The sequence below is a fragment of the Vicugna pacos genome, chromosome 1 (genome assembly GCF_048564905.1).
Source record: "Vicugna pacos chromosome 1, VicPac4, whole genome shotgun sequence".
In the NCBI taxonomy this organism is placed as follows: domain Eukaryota; kingdom Metazoa; phylum Chordata; class Mammalia; order Artiodactyla; family Camelidae; genus Vicugna; species Vicugna pacos.
In genome coordinates, this window is record NC_132987.1 from 3,321,025 (window position 1) to 3,338,861 (window position 17,837).

Genomic DNA, 17,837 nt, shown 5'->3' on the forward strand with positions numbered 1-17,837 from the left:
ATACACTCCAATCACAAATTGTAGTTAACACCGTCCTGGCTACCTAGTCAAGTCAGTTACCACCCACCTTCTTGTTTTCTCTGTGCCCCTCAGACAGGACCGTTTTTCATCCCCCCCAAAAATGATTAATGGGATTTTCCCAACCCTATGCTTTCCTTCACTCTTCTTCCACATGAAATGTACCCCCTCTGCTCATCCAGTGCTTCTCATCTTCTAAGTCCATGTGAAGTCAGTACCCTTACGATGGCTCTTCCTCCAGCCCACAGACACTCCTATTAAAACTGCATTTAAATCTCTACTTCAGTTCCTTACCCCAACTTGTGCTTTACGTCATAGGCTAGTGTCTTGAAAATATTCTAGCAGCCACTGTGTAAAACGGTATGGAGATTCCTTAAAAAACTAAAAATAGACTTACCATATGACCCAGGAATCCCACTCCTGGGCATATATCCACAAGGAACCCTACTTCAAAAAGACACCTGCACCCCAGTGTTCATAGCAGCACTATTTACAACAGCTAAGACATGGAAACAGCCTAGATGTCCATCAACAGGTGACTGGATGAAGAAGATGTAGTAATATATACACAACAGAATGCTACTCAGACATAAAAAAAGGATAAAATAATGCCATTTGCAGCAACATGGACCTGGAGATTGTCATACTAAGTGCTCTAAGTCAGACGGAGAAAGAGAATTACGTATCACTTACATGTGGAATCTAAAATAATAATATAAATAAACTTATCTGCAAAACAGAAATAGACTCAGACATAGAAATCAAACTTGTTTCCAAAGGGGAAAGGATGGAGAGAGGGATAAACTGGGAATTTGGGACCAGCAGATACTACTATACATACACTAGATAAACAACAAGGCCCTCCTGTAGAGCACAGGGAATTGTATTCAATGTCTTGTAATAGCCTATCATGAAAAAGAATATGAAAAAGAAGGTATCACTGTGCTGTACACCAGAAACTAACACAGCATCGTAAATCAACTCTACTTCAATAAAAATTAATTAAAATATTCTAAGTTCTGTGAGGTTGACTCTATGTCATCCTTATCATTACACAATCCAGAAATCCTTTCATTAAACAAGTGTTTACTGAGCGCTTCTCAGTGCCAGGGACTGTTCTAAGCTCTAGGGATTCAGAGAGAGCAAACTGACAGGGATTCCTGCTCTCCTGGAGCCGGCTTTCCAGCCCAGCTGAATGCCAGCAGGGCACCTTCGTCTTAAAAGGCGCTCAGCAAAGGTTTGCATGATCGGGGGGGGGGGGGGGGGGGGGGGGAAGAAAGGAAGAATAAGAGAAGGCGGGAGGGAGTGGGGGAGAAAGGCAGACCTGCCCCGGAGCAGTCCCCCTCCCCAGAGACCCCCGGCTCAGATCGGGTGGAGCCCTCCTGAGAGGATGCTGAGCTCGAATCCCTGACCTCATCCCGGTCCACACCCACACCCTTCGATGCTGCTGGCGCTCCAAGAATCAAGCCCAGGCATAGGGACTATGAGGTATGCTCTCCTCTGTGTTGAAAGGGCTCTGGCTAATTCAGCCAGACACACTTCCCTCGAGAGGCAAAACTTCAGCTGTCATGGGTATAAAGAATGTGACCTACTTTAGTTCCTTGGCTTCCCCATCGGCCTTGACTCCCTGCCTCTCCCGCAGGTCCTGGAAGCCCCTGAAACAAAACAAGGGTGACAAATGCAGCAGAGCATAAAGCAGCTTTCCTCTAAGCCCTCTGTGTCTCTTCTAAGATGAAAATGAACCACAGATGGGAAAAGAGGGGTGGTTTTATTGATTCCTGCTCTGGAAAAAAAAAGTATCACAGCTGTCAAGTAAACAGCAGTAACCAAAAGGAAATTAATAAAATAATCCATGCCAGATGTTGCCGGAACGCTCGCATTTCCCCCGCGAGTCTTCTCCTCCACAGAGGTTTTAGGTTCTCCCTGTTTTGCTGTTGGAGCAGATGGTGCTGAAATGTCTCGCGTTTTCAGAAGGCATTTCAAATGACATTTGCCTTCAACTGCAGCCTTCCTGGCTCCTTGTTTCGGTAGGAAGCATGTTGATGTCATTGTGGAAGGTAAACGTACCTCTGTTTGCAAATGACATGATTAGAACAATAGGAAGCTCGAGAAACTTTACTCAAAATAATCAGCATTAATAAAATACATTCAAGTGGTACATGATAAATATCCTGGTATCATTTCCCTTTCCTAGTGCTAAGTTGGAAAAGTAAATGTAAATAAATTCCCATGTACCAGTAAGGAAAAAACAACCACTGTAAACTACTTAAATTTTACAAGATAGAAAACCTACTTAAGAAAGCTTTAAGATTTTACTGAAGAACCTAATAACAAACTTTAAACAAATGGACAAACGTACCACGCGTCAAAACGGAGAATCCATTTGCTATAGCAGAAGCCTCTCCAAGATTCTAGAAAACGTGCTTTCCCGGGACAGCTTCAGAGCTGCACATTTAAAAACCCCAATTCAGAGACAGCCCCGCTGTCTTCCCATGTTATTGACTCTTGGGATGAGTTTTGCCTCTGGGAGATCCAGACATGTGGCAACCAGCCTCTTTCGGTTAAACTGTTTTCAGGTACTTGTAAGTAATCCAAACACCAGTGGATTGAAATTATTTTCACATTTCTTTTTGCCATGGTTACTATAATTTAAAAATAAATAAACCAAATCTGTGTAATAAGCATGATACTAAATTAGAAATAATGGTCATTAACCTTTTCATCTTTTGAAAAATTAAAAATGTAATAAGTTGGACATTGAAAATTTCCTAAAAGGAAAGACAGCTGAACAACGCCTTGGTTACCAGGGAAGATAATGATCTTTCCCCAAGCTTCTACTCCCCTCCTCCCTTCTTCACCTTAGAAGAGTCTCCATTTCTTCACTCTCCATAGCTCTTAACCCTTTCTCTTCTAACTTTCACTCCCCCACTGCATGGAGCTCCCATGACCTTCGTGTTTAACCCAGTTGACTTTTTTTCCGTTCTTAACTTATTTGAATTTGATCACATATTCTTTGACACTTTCCCATTAACTTCTGTAATGCCAAGTCACCACGGTCCTCCTGGTCCCTCCTTAGTTTCATCTCAGTAAATTTTGAAGACATTTCTTCTATTTGCCTCTTAAATCTCCAGGAACCCCAGGCCCCTCTGATCTTATATTTTCACAACATCCCCTTTTCCTGATTCACACACCACTCCTCTAAAATGATTCCTAAATATGTGACTCCAGTTGGAACCACTCAACTGAACAACGGACTCATATATTAAAATAACTATTTGGTATCTCACGGGAATCCATTACCAAAGACAGTCATACTGCCCACAACTCACTCAGTCCCATATTGTTTCCATGAGGAATGGGGCCACCCTTTACTTGCTCTGCAACCCAAGCCAATAACCTGAGAACATCACCCTCCCTCCAGCTCGTCTCCAAGTCGATCAGCTATAAGCCCTGCAGAGCCTTCCCCGTTCCTGTATCCACCTCACTTCCATTCCCACGGCCACCACCTACCTGCAGGCCCTGCTGGCATTTCTGCTGAAACTCCCAGCTTTCTGGAATGTAGCCTGGCCTCCCCCTAATGCATTCTCCTTTCCATTTTTCCTTTCTATTTAAAATGTCAGGCTGATGCTGTTACTTTGTCTGAAATTCTGAATGCCGAGTAGCTTTCAGAATGAAGTGGAAGGTTTTTATTGCTATGAAATAATCCCTGAACACGTGGGTGTCACACGCCTCCACAGTCACCTGGGGCTGCTTCAGTCACGCTATGGTCATGCTCATCAAACCACCTGAAGCCCCCAAATATTCCTCGCTGTCTTATGCCTCCCCACTTGTGTAAATTGTTCCCTTGGCTCTTCCATTTTCCTGTCTTGGGAGAGGCAGAATCTCCCATCCTGAAAACCTGACTTTCAGCGTCACTGTTTCAAGAACACCCAAACCCCCTGGTCGTGCTAGGTCTCATCACTGTCCCACAGATGCCTCTACTCTGCATGTGGCTGTCCATTTATTTCTCTGTCTCACCCACTAGATACCAGCCTGTATGCTCCTTGAAGGAAGTGGCACATCTTACTGCCTTCATCTCTCCAGAACTTAGGATTGGACCTGGAAGTGATCAATCCATCCATCCATTACTCTATCCATCCATCCACCTATCCAGGAATGGTCCCCAAGAGGGGTGAAATCATGTGTTTAATTTGTTGGTTTTTCCATGTGAAATTTTCATGAACTTCATCGAAGGATGAAATAGAGAGATTTTAACATCCTTGACAATAAGGGGTAAGCCAGAAGTCTTGCTTAAGAGCTCACTTCCATGCTTCCTTCAGACATAATGAGTTCTATGAAGGTGATTTCTGAGAGATGACTTCATGTGTAGTCCCCTGAAGCACACACAAGCGCAATATGACATCAACCTGCTTGAAGGCCTTCCAAAATACACGAATACTTGGATGGATGGATGGATGGATGGACGGATGCAGATAGCCTTGGCACTAGAACATTAGAAAACCTGACTGTGCATAGAAACAATGAACAGTACATATATGTAAATTTAAAAATATATGTGCAGTAAAAAAAGAAGTCTATCAAGCCATGAAAGACATGTAAGAAACTTTAAAGACATATTACTAAATGCAAGAAGCCAGTCTCAAACTGTACGATTCCAACCAAATGATATTCTGGAAAAGGCACAGCTACAGAAACAATAAAAAGATCATGGTTTCTAGGGGTTTGGGGTGAGGGAAGGAGGCAAGAATGAATAGATGGAGCACAAGGGATTTTTAGGGCAATGAAATTATTCTATATGCTGCTATAGTGGTGGCTACACGTCATTATGCATTTGTCAAAGCCTGTAGAATGTACAACGTCAGCAGTGAACCCTAATGTAAACTGTGGACTTTGGTTGATAATAATGTGCCCATGTTGGTTCATCGATTGTACCAAATATGCCACAGTGATGAGGGATGTTGAGGGTAGGGGAGTATATACGTGTGGGTGGGGAGGGCTGTGTGCGAACTCTCTGCATTCTCTGCTCAATTCTGTTGTGAATCTGAAACTGCCCTAAAAAATGAAGTTTATTTTTTAAAAAAGAAAGAAAACCTGATTTGGTTTCCTGGGCAGGGTCATACAAGTACCAGACTAGGGGTTGTGACTGTCTGAATGGGACTCAAGCTCCAGTGAACTCTTCCCCAGATACATGACCTACTCAAACACTGCCGTTTGTAAAAGGGACCCTGTATCTGAACAAAAGAAGAAAAATTCCCTGCCACCCCCAAGATATCAAAGAGTCAAAAATGTACCTTGCTCTGATATTAAGAGGAGCAGTAGAGTGTAAAGAGACACTTAGAGCATTTAAAGGGGAAGGGCGCTATCCAGAGGGCCAGTCTCCATTGGCTTTGTTGTAATGGCGGCCATTTATAGAATAATTTATTTTGTGCAAGGCCGTGTGCTGAGGGGTATATATTTATATAGAGAGACTGCTTAGTCCTTCCACAACACAATGAGATACCTATCATTAACACCAGCTTACCAGCCACAAACAGACTCTCAAAGTGTTTAACCCCAAACCACTCGGTTAATGAGAAGATGGGACTTAAACCCGATTCTGACTCTGAACTGTCAGCCAAGTACGCCTGCTGTTCCAAGGCCCATGTCTGGGACAGGATTCTGAAACTCTTGCCATCCACCCACCAGCTGAGACTGGAGTTTTAAAAAATGTGCATCTCCAGACTTGACACAGGAGGCTGGGGCCAGATTTAACCTCTCACATGGGAACTTGGGCCGGGGATCATGTTCACGGTGAGACCATCACAGAGTCCTTGTGAAGAGATGCTTGGAGTGTAAATGTTTTTAAAAATTGTCTTTGGCTAGCATCTTATCAGAAGGGATTGCACTAGGAGTTTCGGTAAATGGTTAGGGCACTGCCAAGGACAACATGACCTTGGACGGGGCAGGGCAGGGCAGGGGCAAGAGGTGTGGGAATCTTGTATCTTATTACTCTCATTGGGGAGGAAGCCCAGTCTACACAGAACTAGCAGCTATCCGGCTGGAATGCAACCCCCCAAGGAGATTAAACACTTAGCTTGTGTAAGAGATACGAGCTAAGTCTGAGAAAATAAAAATCAAGGGGCCAGCAAGGGGTGGGCTAATACAAGAACGAACCCCAAGACACATGAGGAGATGCTGGCCTGGATAGCGCTAGTCTGTGAGACAGCCCCTAACCTCAACTACTGATCCTTCTTCACGGACCGTACAATCCATCCATACTGAACCATTTATGGTTCCCTAAACTCGCCGTAATCTCTCTTTATATAACCTGGTTCCTTTCCCTTGGTCATCTGGAAAACATCTCCTTAATCTGCAAAAGCTAAGCCATACCGCCTCCTCTTTTAACTCTATCCTTTCTCCCACCACCCTACCTTGGGCATAATTCTATTCTGACATTTAGCACACGTCACAGCGCAATTATTTGCATGAGTCTCCTTTACGAGACTGGGAGCCCTTGAGGCTAGGGTTTGTATTTGATTCGTCCTTTTACTTTACACACAAGAAGCACTCAGTGAGTGTTTGCCAAGTGAATAAAAGGAATGGTTGATGGGTCATCCAACCGAGATCATGCAGAATAATGAAATTCAATGACTGTAATACAGATTATACACTGTTATCTTCTGACTGCTATTAAGGCCTTCCTTGGACTGGCATTAGCATGCTTTTGGCATAAAATGCCCCTGTTAATTTAGGCGCAGTCGATGCTGTATAGTAATAATCAACATTTATGTAATGCTTATTAAATTTAGGCACTGCTCAAAGCACCTCCATATGTTAAACCATTTAATTTTCACAACAATCCAATGTGGTAGCTACTATGACTGCTCTTATTTTATAACAGGAAAAATTGAGGCATAGAGAGGTTAAGTAAATTTCACAAGGCCACACAGCTAGGAAGATCCAAAGCTGGCAATCCAACCCAGGCAGCCTGGCTCCAGAGTCTTATGCCCTGGACCACTATGCTGTGCTTTGTAAAAACGACAACAAATTCTATTTTGCATTCCAACTTTGCACTGGATAATTTCAACCTTCCTTGATATTTCCTATGATGCTAGTGATTATCTTACTGAAAAATCTAAGTATGGAAAGAATAATTCCAGCTCTCACTGGAATTAGTATTTTTGTGTTTAATTTTCCATTTCTTTTCTAAGCATTGGTTACATTAGTAGAGGACTTCACCGTAAACCAAACAAAAAGGGACCAAAGGGAGTTGTAAAAGAATATGCTATGCCTTTCAAAGTTTTTTCTTCTTTTTCATTGTGCTACGGGCTGTATTCTTTTTATATTATAGCTCTATCCATGGCTGGGTTAGCACACGTTTGATTTCCCCAGAACGCCCCAACGATGTACAAGTTAGTAAGTCTTCAGAACACTGTCAACAGAAATCACATCCTTTTCCCCAAATGTATACCCTGAGGGAAACTTTAACGCCTGTGATTAGAAAACACCCAGTAATTGCATCCGAGACGTTGGTCTTTGTGCTGTGAGACACCATGAAGCCCACGTCAGTGGGTTTATAGAGCCAATAAAGAGCCACACTCTCTCCTCTGTCTAATTGTGTTTGTCTTCACAGCTTTCCTCTGAAAACAACCACTTTGAGATCTAATTCATCACATCCTGAGCAGAAAAAATTCTACCCATCTTTGAAACGGCCCTTTCACGGTGTTGACTAGGGTACTTCAAGAAAAGCCAGCCAAGAAAGAAAACCATGCTCTCCAGCCCAATGAATGGAAGAGCTAGACTAGGGAGAGGTGGTGCCTTCTGACCACGTCTGCTGATGCCAAGAGGGTGAATGATTCATGACTGTGACCAGTCTTGCCAAGGCGAGATTAAAGGGAACTCATCCACAGAAGTCTACTGGAGGGCAAATGAAGTAACTTATTTGAGTCATAGCCACTTGGATACAATTTTCGATTCTACAGGAAGGGAATTATCAAGCTCTTTGGATTTCAACCCATCCACATCTCAGTATCTCATATAAACCGATGAGATAATCACCACATATATGTTTCCTTTGGCACTGATTTTTTTTTTCCAATCCCAATTTGCTGTGCCAACAAACTTTTAATGATTCAAAGATGTGAATGCCAAAGAGTTCCTTTTCATCCATTTAGTCCTACAGGAAACTAAGTTTTCAGGCTTTTTGAAGGAGCACATTCATCAACATTAGGAACAAATCTCTTCATGAGCAGTAATTAATACACTTTAAAATACTGTGTACACGAGATACAAGTTCATGCAAATAGCTTCTTAAAATTTTTGATGATGGACAGATCTACTTGAGCGCTGGGCCACCGCCCAGCTGAATTAACGGACACAAAGTAATGGATTCCCAGAGCACAAGTCCCAGCTGTGACTCATTCACTCAGTTACTGACTGATTCCTTATCAAATGAGTGTTGAGCTTGACTGTGTGTCAGGCAGCCTGTGATTCTGGACTCCGGGATATGATATAAGCAAGACAAAGTCCTGGCCCTCACAGAGCCAGCCATCTAGAAGGGAAGACAAACAGCTAAGCAAATAACAATATTCTTGGGTAGCAGGTAAGCAGAGGTCAGGTCATGTAGAGGGACTTGTTACTCAAAGTGTGGTCCAGGGACCAGCAGCAGCAGCATCACCTGCAAGCTGGTGGGAAAAGTGTGGAATCTCAAGCCCCACCCCAGACCTACTGCATCGGAGCCTGCATTTTAACAAGTTCTCCGTGTGATTATCATGCACTTTGAAGCTGGAGTGTTGCTGATGCTGGACTGTCACTCCCAGCGCTGGGCTGGTGGATCAGAATCACCCGGGAGAATTCTGCTTTCAGTGATCTGGGGAGGGTTCTGGTGGTGGAGTGTTCCACAGCCGGCCCAGGGGATTCTCCCGTGTAGCTAGTTGAGGACCACAGAGGTAGGCTGTATTCTGGGTGCGAGGGGAAGCCCAAAGGCTGGGGCTCAGGGGAGTCACGTGACCTCGTTTACACAGAGGAGGAATTCTTAACCTCACAGTAATGGCTGAGCTGCTGGGGCAAAGGGGCCTAGAAAACGTCTCCCACCTTGGTGTCTGACAGAAGGACACCCGCTCTGCAAGGCAGGGACCAGAACGCGACGGGGCCACCACCTGGTGCCCTGCAGTCAAACCTCGTGCACGTTGCTGGCTCAGAGGCCATAAGTAACACCGCCTGCAGGGAGGACCCCACCAGCAGAGCCACGCTGAAGCCCAGACCCAAGCCAGACGCAGTCATTTCTCTCATCACCTACCTGGGGACCTTTACTTCCCAGACTTCCTTTCTCTCCTTTCGCACCAGGCTCTCCTCTTGGGCCCTGCATGCAGAGAATTAGAGCATTACTCTCTCGCTGAAAGAGAACGCTACGATATTAACCTGAATATTAAAAATAGAAATGCTAAGTCAGTCACGTGGGCAGAAATTGGAAAGAGAACTCCACACATGCCTTTGGGTCTACCTTGATCGGTCGAGTATCTCCCCCTCCTAGCAAGGATACGAGGGGTCAGTCCAGTGTTTAGACGGTTGGGCATTTGCAGTCAAAGTGAAGAAATACTGAACAGTTGAGTTTCACAGTATTGCTTTCTTTTTTTTTTCTTATTTAATTTTTTTTGAGGGGAGAGGGATAATTAGGTTTACTTATTAATTCATTTATTTTTAATGGAGGGACTGGGGATTGAGCCCAGGGTGCACTGTCCCACTGAGCTCTACCTCCCCCTATATTGCTTTCTAATTATCCTGAGCATCTTTGTATTCCAAATGCATCTGCTTGTTATGTTAAAAAATTAATTCTTACTTATGTAAACCTGACACTGAGATAATTAAATGGATTTTCTATTTAATAACCACACCGAAGACTGGTCATAAATACGACATCGCCCTTGGTGAGATGAAATTTGGATAATGCTACTTCTGGAATATGATGTTGCCTGTTAAGTCTGGCTTCCATACATCATGCAGAGACCTTCACGCTGCGTTTGGTTTTTTGTATCTCCTTTTAAGTTATGTCATAAAAAAAGAGTCTATAAAATGGCAAAAGTGATATATTACTTGTTCAGCCTCAAATAAAGCCAGCCAGCCTATTGAAATACTTCCCTACAATCCCAGTGGCAAATATTTCTCACTTGAAGGTAAGAAAAATCAACTTTCCTTGGCTACCAAGTGAGACAAAGAAAAGCAATCACGTTGGAAAGAGATGGAAGTCCCGGAGGCAGACTGTTTTCTGTTCTGCAATTTTGATAAAATGTGGATTGAGTTTCTTCTTTGATGTCTTAAAGGACAGTCTGCCCAACTTCTAGGCACCCAGCTGCCAACATATGATAGTTACTTCAATTTCTTTTAGCGCCATGGATTAAAACTTTGAAAAATGACAGAAAACTTGCTTGTCTTGCATTGGACAAAGAGTAAGTTTATTTCTCAAGGTTTCAAGAGTCAAAGTTTGGAAAGGAAAAAATATTCTAAGTTTCCTATAGTCTAGCCTTCTTTCTCTCATCTCAGCATTTTCTAGGACATCCCTTCCTCTCTTGTTCTTTTGGCTGCATTTTGCTCTTTCTGGCACGTGCTTCCTTGCCCCTCATGCGATCAGTATAAGAGCCAACCTCAGTTTCTTCCTTGCAAAGGAAAACGTACTGAGGCAGCTCCCTGGACAAGGAAGCTCAAAAGGTACCCTATCGAACATGTCAGCCGCACTGGGGACAATGCATTCCCAGGGTGGAGCCAATTTTTCTACATCACAGGCATCCAGGTAAGTAACATTGAGCTCTCGCTCTACTAAATTGACCCAAATTCCCATTTTTGAGGCTCAACTTTGTCCTTGGATCCAGGTCTCCCTAGAATGCCCTCACTAGCCTGGACCCATCACACAGGGACCACTGTCCAGTGTGTGCAGTTTCTTTTCATCTCTTGACTGGAATGAACCTCAAGACAGCATTGGGTCTCCTTTATCTAAGTCAGACGGCTGTCATTTCCTTCCTTTATCACCCTGAAGACACTTGAAATGTCTAATTCTGCAAGAAGGGTTGAGGGATTCTCTCAAAGCTGTAGATTCTTCCTTCTGTCCTCACAGCCTGATTAGTCTGGGTACGTACCTGAGGGCCCTTAAGTCCCAGGGAGCCTGCAAGTCCGTCTGGGCCTGGGGGGCCTGCTTCCCCCTGTGGTGAGAGAGCATCCAACTATCACCACCTTTTCCTGAGAATTCTGTCTCCTTCATGAGTGTGATTCTAAATTTTTTCAATCATAATGGCAGTGCAGAATCTTTACAAAAAATATGAAAAATAAAGGGAAATCCAAGAGAATAAAAATCTTCTATAATATCACCAAGCAGAGAAAACCACAAACTAGTATGTCAGTGTATTTGCTCTCAGTCTTCATACACAGGGCACACACATACACTCCCTTCTTTTCCTTGTCATATACTGTATCAAACTTGGGTGTTTGGCCTGAAGAAACCCACAATTCACATTTTCTTCAAACATCTCCAGGCATCTTACATTATCTTTATACTCAAATAGATAAAACACTTAGGGATCAAAAGTTGAGCATTCCTTTCGCACTGCCCTTGAACTCTGCCGCAGAGAAGGATTCCAAATAAGATTAAAAAGGTTCATTTGGACTACAGGGGACCCTAAATTTCTCTCTCAGTGGTTGCACAGTTAGATGAGATTAACTGGCCCCCTCTGATGCCTTTTCCTAGAAATCAGAAAGAGGAAACTTCTCAACATCTCTCCTCAATCTCATCTCATTCAGTTCATGCCATTTTTCTGGATTTGCTCTGTTTTGCTGCAACAGTCTAACCTTGAGTTGTGTGTGTGTGTGTGTGTGTGTGTGTGTGTATTTCTTCATCTTCGTCTATCTGGAAATGTCTATTTTGTAGCCACTCATAGTCTAGCGAGGTATAAAATTCTAAACTAACAGTGACTTTTCTTCTACATCTGCAAAATATTACTTTGTTGTTTTTTTGACATGCATTACTGTTGAACAGAAGTCTGCTGCAACCTATTTGGTTATTCCTTTCATGGGTAAGAATCTCTCTTCTCTCTGGTAGTTTAAGATCTTTTCTCAACATTCCAGAGTTGTACCATGATGTGACTGAGTAGATTCATTACTTATCCTCATTGCATTTTCAATATGAGGATGTGTGTTTCCTCAATTTTGTAAAATTCCAGGTCACTGCTCTTTCATAAATATTGTAGGTCCATGAAGCATGTGTAACATACCATCAACATATACAAAGGGGATATAACATGGCAGTTTGTAGAGTCGACTTTTGAACAAAACATTCGGGAAATCCAGTCTGTATTAAACTCTCTTGGTTTAAAAGGGGTTTATGCAAATTACAAGCAAGGTTTCACAGTTAACTGAAAATCTGAAAGGCATTGAGTTACTAGACTTTATACTTGAAACCCAAAGTTAAATTGAACAATTTGGCCAAATATTGTCTCTTATCATTAATTAGCATTGTTTTTGATTGAAGTGCCCAAGATTTAATTTTCTTTTAAGATTTAAGTTCTTTAGGTTGTAGCCTAAACATTTTCCAGCACTTTATTCCATAAGCAATAGTATCAAAGAGTGAAAGAATCTTAGGCTTGGAAGAGACTCAGAGCCTTTATTCCAGTTCCTTGGCTGGATTCAGAAATTTTATCATTTGCAGTTAAGAAAAAAGTCGCTGTACCTGTGGGCCTGTATGTCCCCTCCGGCCATGAGCTGTCTAAGATAGGAAAAGGAGATAGATATAATTAACTTGGAAGAAAAAATGCCTTCGTATGTTTAAATTAGTAACAGACACTTTAAGGCACTGACATTGAATGAAAAAGTTCCCACATACTGCTTTAAGTTTATCCACTGCACTGTGAAAGCAAAATGTTGCCAACTCGGGCAACAGATAATTAAAATCATAGACAATGGAAATCTATGGACATTTGTGAGACCAGACTGTGGTCAACAGTTCATCCCCCACTTAGCCAGTGCTAGAGCTAGTCACAAGCTCCAAAACTGTTGAATCTGAATTTTCTTTCTTTTCCTTTTTGCAAAGGACTACCAAGCAAGCCAGAAGCCTGAGGCAGAAGTGGCCAAAAGGCAGGAGGCCAGAGGAAGCAGTGGAGAACTGACTTCGTGAACTTTCTAACAGATTAATTTCAGAAGCTAAAGATAGCCAAACTAATTTTATCACCCTCCCCTTGAAGATGACAAACACACTTACCTGTCAAAAATGAAAGAATCATCTTAAGCATTCAAAAGTTACTCAATTCAGCAGGTTAAAAAAAATATCCAATTAAAAAAATGACACTACAAGACCAGGTGGATTTTTCCTACTATTCTCACATATAAGGTTAAGATCAGAGTATATTCTAGATCAATATTTCATAAATCTGGAAATCAAAAGACAAAGACATTTTACTGTCTAATTTAGGGCCTCTCTGTAAGGTTACAGCAAGACTGACATCCAGGATTTGCAAAATTCAATCAATATCAGACAACATTTTCTTGATGGAAATTTATTTGAGACATTCAGCTCAAATTTCTATGTTGAGGCCAGTACTGCAGACTTTAAATTCTTCCAATCATATTTCAGTCAAAATCTAGTATTATTTAGATGACAGACTGTTTATCTGGGGAAACGGTTGGAGGCCTAATTCTTTAAAACCTGATGAGTCATTCTGAAAGTCTAAACCCCCCCTATCAGAGGGAGGAAAAGCGGCTCCCTTTACTTTTCTCACACAAGGGTTTGTCTGTTCTGGTTCCATTCACTTCCATTTCATTCAGAAAAATATCTACCCGGGATCTACTTCCCACAAAGCGTATTGGACGGGAACCACAGGAGCGTAAAGTTGACACACACATACATACACACACAGCTCTTGACCTCAGGGGACCCTCACTCTTTGGGGTGGGTAGGGATAAATATTACAAATATTTATAAGGCAGAATATGGCAAATGCTATAAGAAAGGGCAAGATAGAAACAAGGGTTTCAAAGAAAGCAATCATACCCAATTGGTCCAATCAGGAAAATCTTCCTAGAGGAAGAGAAGTTTGAGATGGGTTTCACAGGACGTGTAGGAGTTCCACAGGTAGAGGATGAGAGAAGTCTTTTTAGCAGAGGACACAGCCTAAGCAGTGAAGTAGGGGCAGGAAGCTAGGAAATACATTTGATGGTGGCAAGTCTGGGCCAAAGATACGAGAAAAGGGGAGTAGGACGGTTACTAGGCTGAGAATACTAGACTGAAGGGTTCTTACTCCATTTAGGAGAAACCACTGTGGTTGTTGGAACATGAAACGTATGTGCCTAGACCTAGGCTTTAGGTGGATACATCTGGCTGTGGTAGGAATGACTGAACGCAACCTTGTATTCAGGCAAAATAAGGGCTATAAAACAGGCCTTTTTATCCCCAAATCTCTGGTCTACTGTCTGTGGTTGAAATATAAGCAATAAGCATTTGTTTTCTGTGTCTTTACAGCTTGACTTTGGAAGAGCTTGAGTAAAATGAATCATCTCAACCCATTTATTGATCTGCTCCCCGAGAGGCACTGGGATGAGTGCTGAGTGAAAACCGACTCCTGTCCCTGGGCGGGGCTTGTAAGCCTAATGGAAGAGACAGTCTTTGAGCTTCCATTCACGCAAATAATGGGAACAACCCGAAGCCATCACCTCGCACGTTTGTCAGTGGCTACTCGGCTTTCAACTCCAAAGTCACGAGTAGGTGCGAGAGACACACAGAAAACGGGGAAATGGCTTCACAATGTTGCTTCCAATTTTCAAGTGTTTTAGATGGGAAAGATGAAATGCCCACATGCCGTAATGGGTTGCCCGAGGGCTTGCAGTGGGCTGGTTACAGATCCAGACAGCCTGCTGTCCCGGTGAAAGGGAACGTCAACAGGCTCATCAGGAAGAAAATCTCCCCCGAAGACAACCTGAGGGTAAAAGGACCCAGAGCAGGGTCGTCAGTCCCTCCGCCCACTACACCCTGGCTTTCTGCTGGTTTATCAGGGTCCACTTTCCTGGAGAGGTGTGGACTGACTTGGAACACAGAATCCCCAGAAAAACAGCAGGACGTTCTTAACGGTAAAACATCGCAGTGATACTCAGTCTTAACGGCAAGCTCACTCACAATGATGAATGCCGTCCTAGAGCGCTTCTAGGACTCACAGTGATGAATGACCACCACCCACAACGCAGTGCTGAGCGAGAGAGGGGAAAAGGGCAAAGCACAAGGAGCAGCTCTCAGCTCTGGAGAGGACAGAGGCCCTGCTTTCGTTTGAGGCTACGATTCCTTCTCATTGCCCATGCCACAGCAATCTAGTCTCATTCTTAGTGAAGTTTGGCTCAGAAAGAGCCAACCCCCCATTCCTGCCCCTCCTGCCCCCCGGGGACGGCAGCTTTCTGGCTCTGATTTCCCCCCACCCCAACTCCTGGCAGAGCAACAAAACAGCTTGTCAGCCCCAGAGAAACTCTACAACAGTGGTTTCTCCACTGCAAGAGGTGGATGTAGCAACCACCTTCCCTGGGAACACCTGGCAATGTCCAGAGATTTTTCACTGTCACAAGTCGGGGGGGCTACTGGCACCAAGCGGGTAGAGCCCCAGGAAGATACTGGAGATCCTACAATGGACAAGGTGGCTCCCACAACAGAGGGTTATTCAGCCCAAATGTCACTATCAGGCTGAGACGCCACGCCCTACAACATGATCCTAAGTCCCTGAGAGCAAAGGTTATGTCTTAGTTGAGTCTGTAGCTCTGGTAGTTAGAGCTGCTGAGCCGTTGTGGGTGCTCAGCGGATGTTCACCAAATGCACAGAGGTCGGATTTAGTCAACTGCTCTTATTTCTATCTGTGCCACCCCCTACCACTGGCCACCCTCCTACCACCGGCCACCACCCACCACTAGCCATCCTCCAATCACTTATCTGTTCAACAGAATTTTATTGCACTCAACCCTCGATGCTCATTATCTACCTATTTATCTTAGAGTTTTGTAGTCAGTGGTACAGATTTTTCTTTCTAAAAGAATGACTTTACTGTTATTGTACAAAATGATACATACTGATTTTTAAATATTCAAATGCAGAAAAGACACAGTAAAATTTAAAAGTCATCCCAAATACGCCATTTAGAAATAATTATTAACATTTGGTAATCATAATTTCTGACGTCTTCCTGTGCATACTTAAAGTTCTGAACAGTGGTACTTTTGATTAAAACAGGCATGCTATTCATGCTATTCTAAAATTAAGATATTACATGTAATTTCACTTGTATTTAAGAGAAGAAAAAAATAAAACTGGAAATGTCAAGTGGTAACACTTCTTGACAATAAGAGATATACAGTCCCCAAAAGAGGAACAAATGATTATTTAAAAAAAAAAAGAGGAGGTTTGGTTATGCTTGTGGTGATGTTTAGACACTCACTCCCTACAATGAAAGGTGAGGACACGGTATATCTTTTCCAAATCTACAGTGCCGCTGGATTTTTCTCACGACTACAGCAGCGACTTTTAGATCCATCTGATTTCCTGCTTCAGCTGCGGGGTAAGTGTCAGCTCTCCAAAGTCTCCCTCATTAGGATCCAGATTTTAAAATCGGTGGCCAATATCGGTCCACATGTGTGGTTTGAAGTTGTTGTCATTCTTTGTTAATCTACTTTTAATTTCCTTTGTTGTTTATGGTGAGTTGCACAGAAAAGGGAGTTGTATAAAGAACACCGTGACTTTGCCATCTTCAGCTGGAAGTGTGCTGTTGCTCCCGAAGGACACTGCTCAATCTATAACCCGAGATGGGGCCGCATTTTTTAGGAGTTACATGGTTTAAACAATACATTGTGATCCTGCATTCGCCTCTACAGAGATTAGAGCCTCTATAAGACAATAAAAGTACATCTCCCACGCCAGGATTTTTTGGATGATAGTCTTTAAGTTCAAAATATTTTCCTGAGATATGTAAACGGGTTACACCCTTTTAGAAAGGGAAATAAATTGCAAATGTATTTTTTAAATCTTGAGATGCACTAAAAAGCGCTTTCCCAACTATTAAATTCTGTGCATTTTAAACATCATCATCTCTTCTTATTTCTATTTTGTCTGCCTTGCAGAGAGGAAGAGTGTGTTCCAAGAAACAGAAAATATTTTCCCAATGGAGCATAATGGCTGGGTCTCTGAACTTCTGCTCAGAAAATACAATGTATCATAAATGCAATATATTAAACTAGTTTTTATTTCTGCTCAATTTAAAAATTAAACTAATGAAGAATGGGAAGAAAATGTTGCCCAATGAGGAAAGACAGGTCTAATTTAGAACCCACTGCAGGCATTTAAGTGTATTTCATTCAAGTTATCTCTTCTCAGTGAATGAATTTCTCTTATAATCTCAGTCCTCTTTTAAGGAGTCAAGCACAGAATCTTTCTAAAAAAGTACTTGAACAACAACGAAACAACAAAGACCCTAAAAGTTTCCATAAGTGACCTAATTTTGCTCTCAGATATATATTTTCATAAGCATGTATAATATATAATCTTTTCAACAATATGGAGGTTCCTTAAAAAATTAAATGTCTAACTACCACATGACCCAGCAATTTCACTTCTGGGTATTTATCCAAAGGAAGTAAAAATACGAATTCAAAAAGCTATGCCCGCCATGTTCACTGCAACATTATTTATGATAGCCAAGAAATAGAAGTGACCTAGGTTTCCACTGATGGATGAATAAATTAACTGCGGTATATATGTATATATATAATATACATACACACACACACAACATTATTCAGCCATAAAAAAGGAACTCTTGCCATTTGTGACAACATGG

The 17,837-nt window shown here is 42.4% G+C and overlaps 1 protein-coding gene across 6 annotated transcripts in view; it reads right to left on the reverse strand.

The window, feature by feature from the left end:
- Positions 1–17,837, reverse strand: part of COL6A6 (collagen type VI alpha 6 chain) — a 146,585-nt gene that overhangs the window by 41,944 nt on the left and 86,804 nt on the right. For all 6 annotated transcript variants that reach the window (XM_072971273.1, XM_072971302.1, XM_072971293.1 and 3 more), the window contains 4 exons: positions 12,710–12,745; positions 11,127–11,189; positions 9,296–9,358; positions 1,611–1,673 (listed from right to left, as the gene is read on the reverse strand). In XM_072971273.1, coding sequence (XP_072827374.1) covers positions 1,611–1,673; positions 9,296–9,358; positions 11,127–11,189; positions 12,710–12,745 — 225 coding nt within the window. The remainder of the gene's footprint in view (positions 1–1,610; positions 1,674–9,295; positions 9,359–11,126; positions 11,190–12,709; positions 12,746–17,837) is intronic.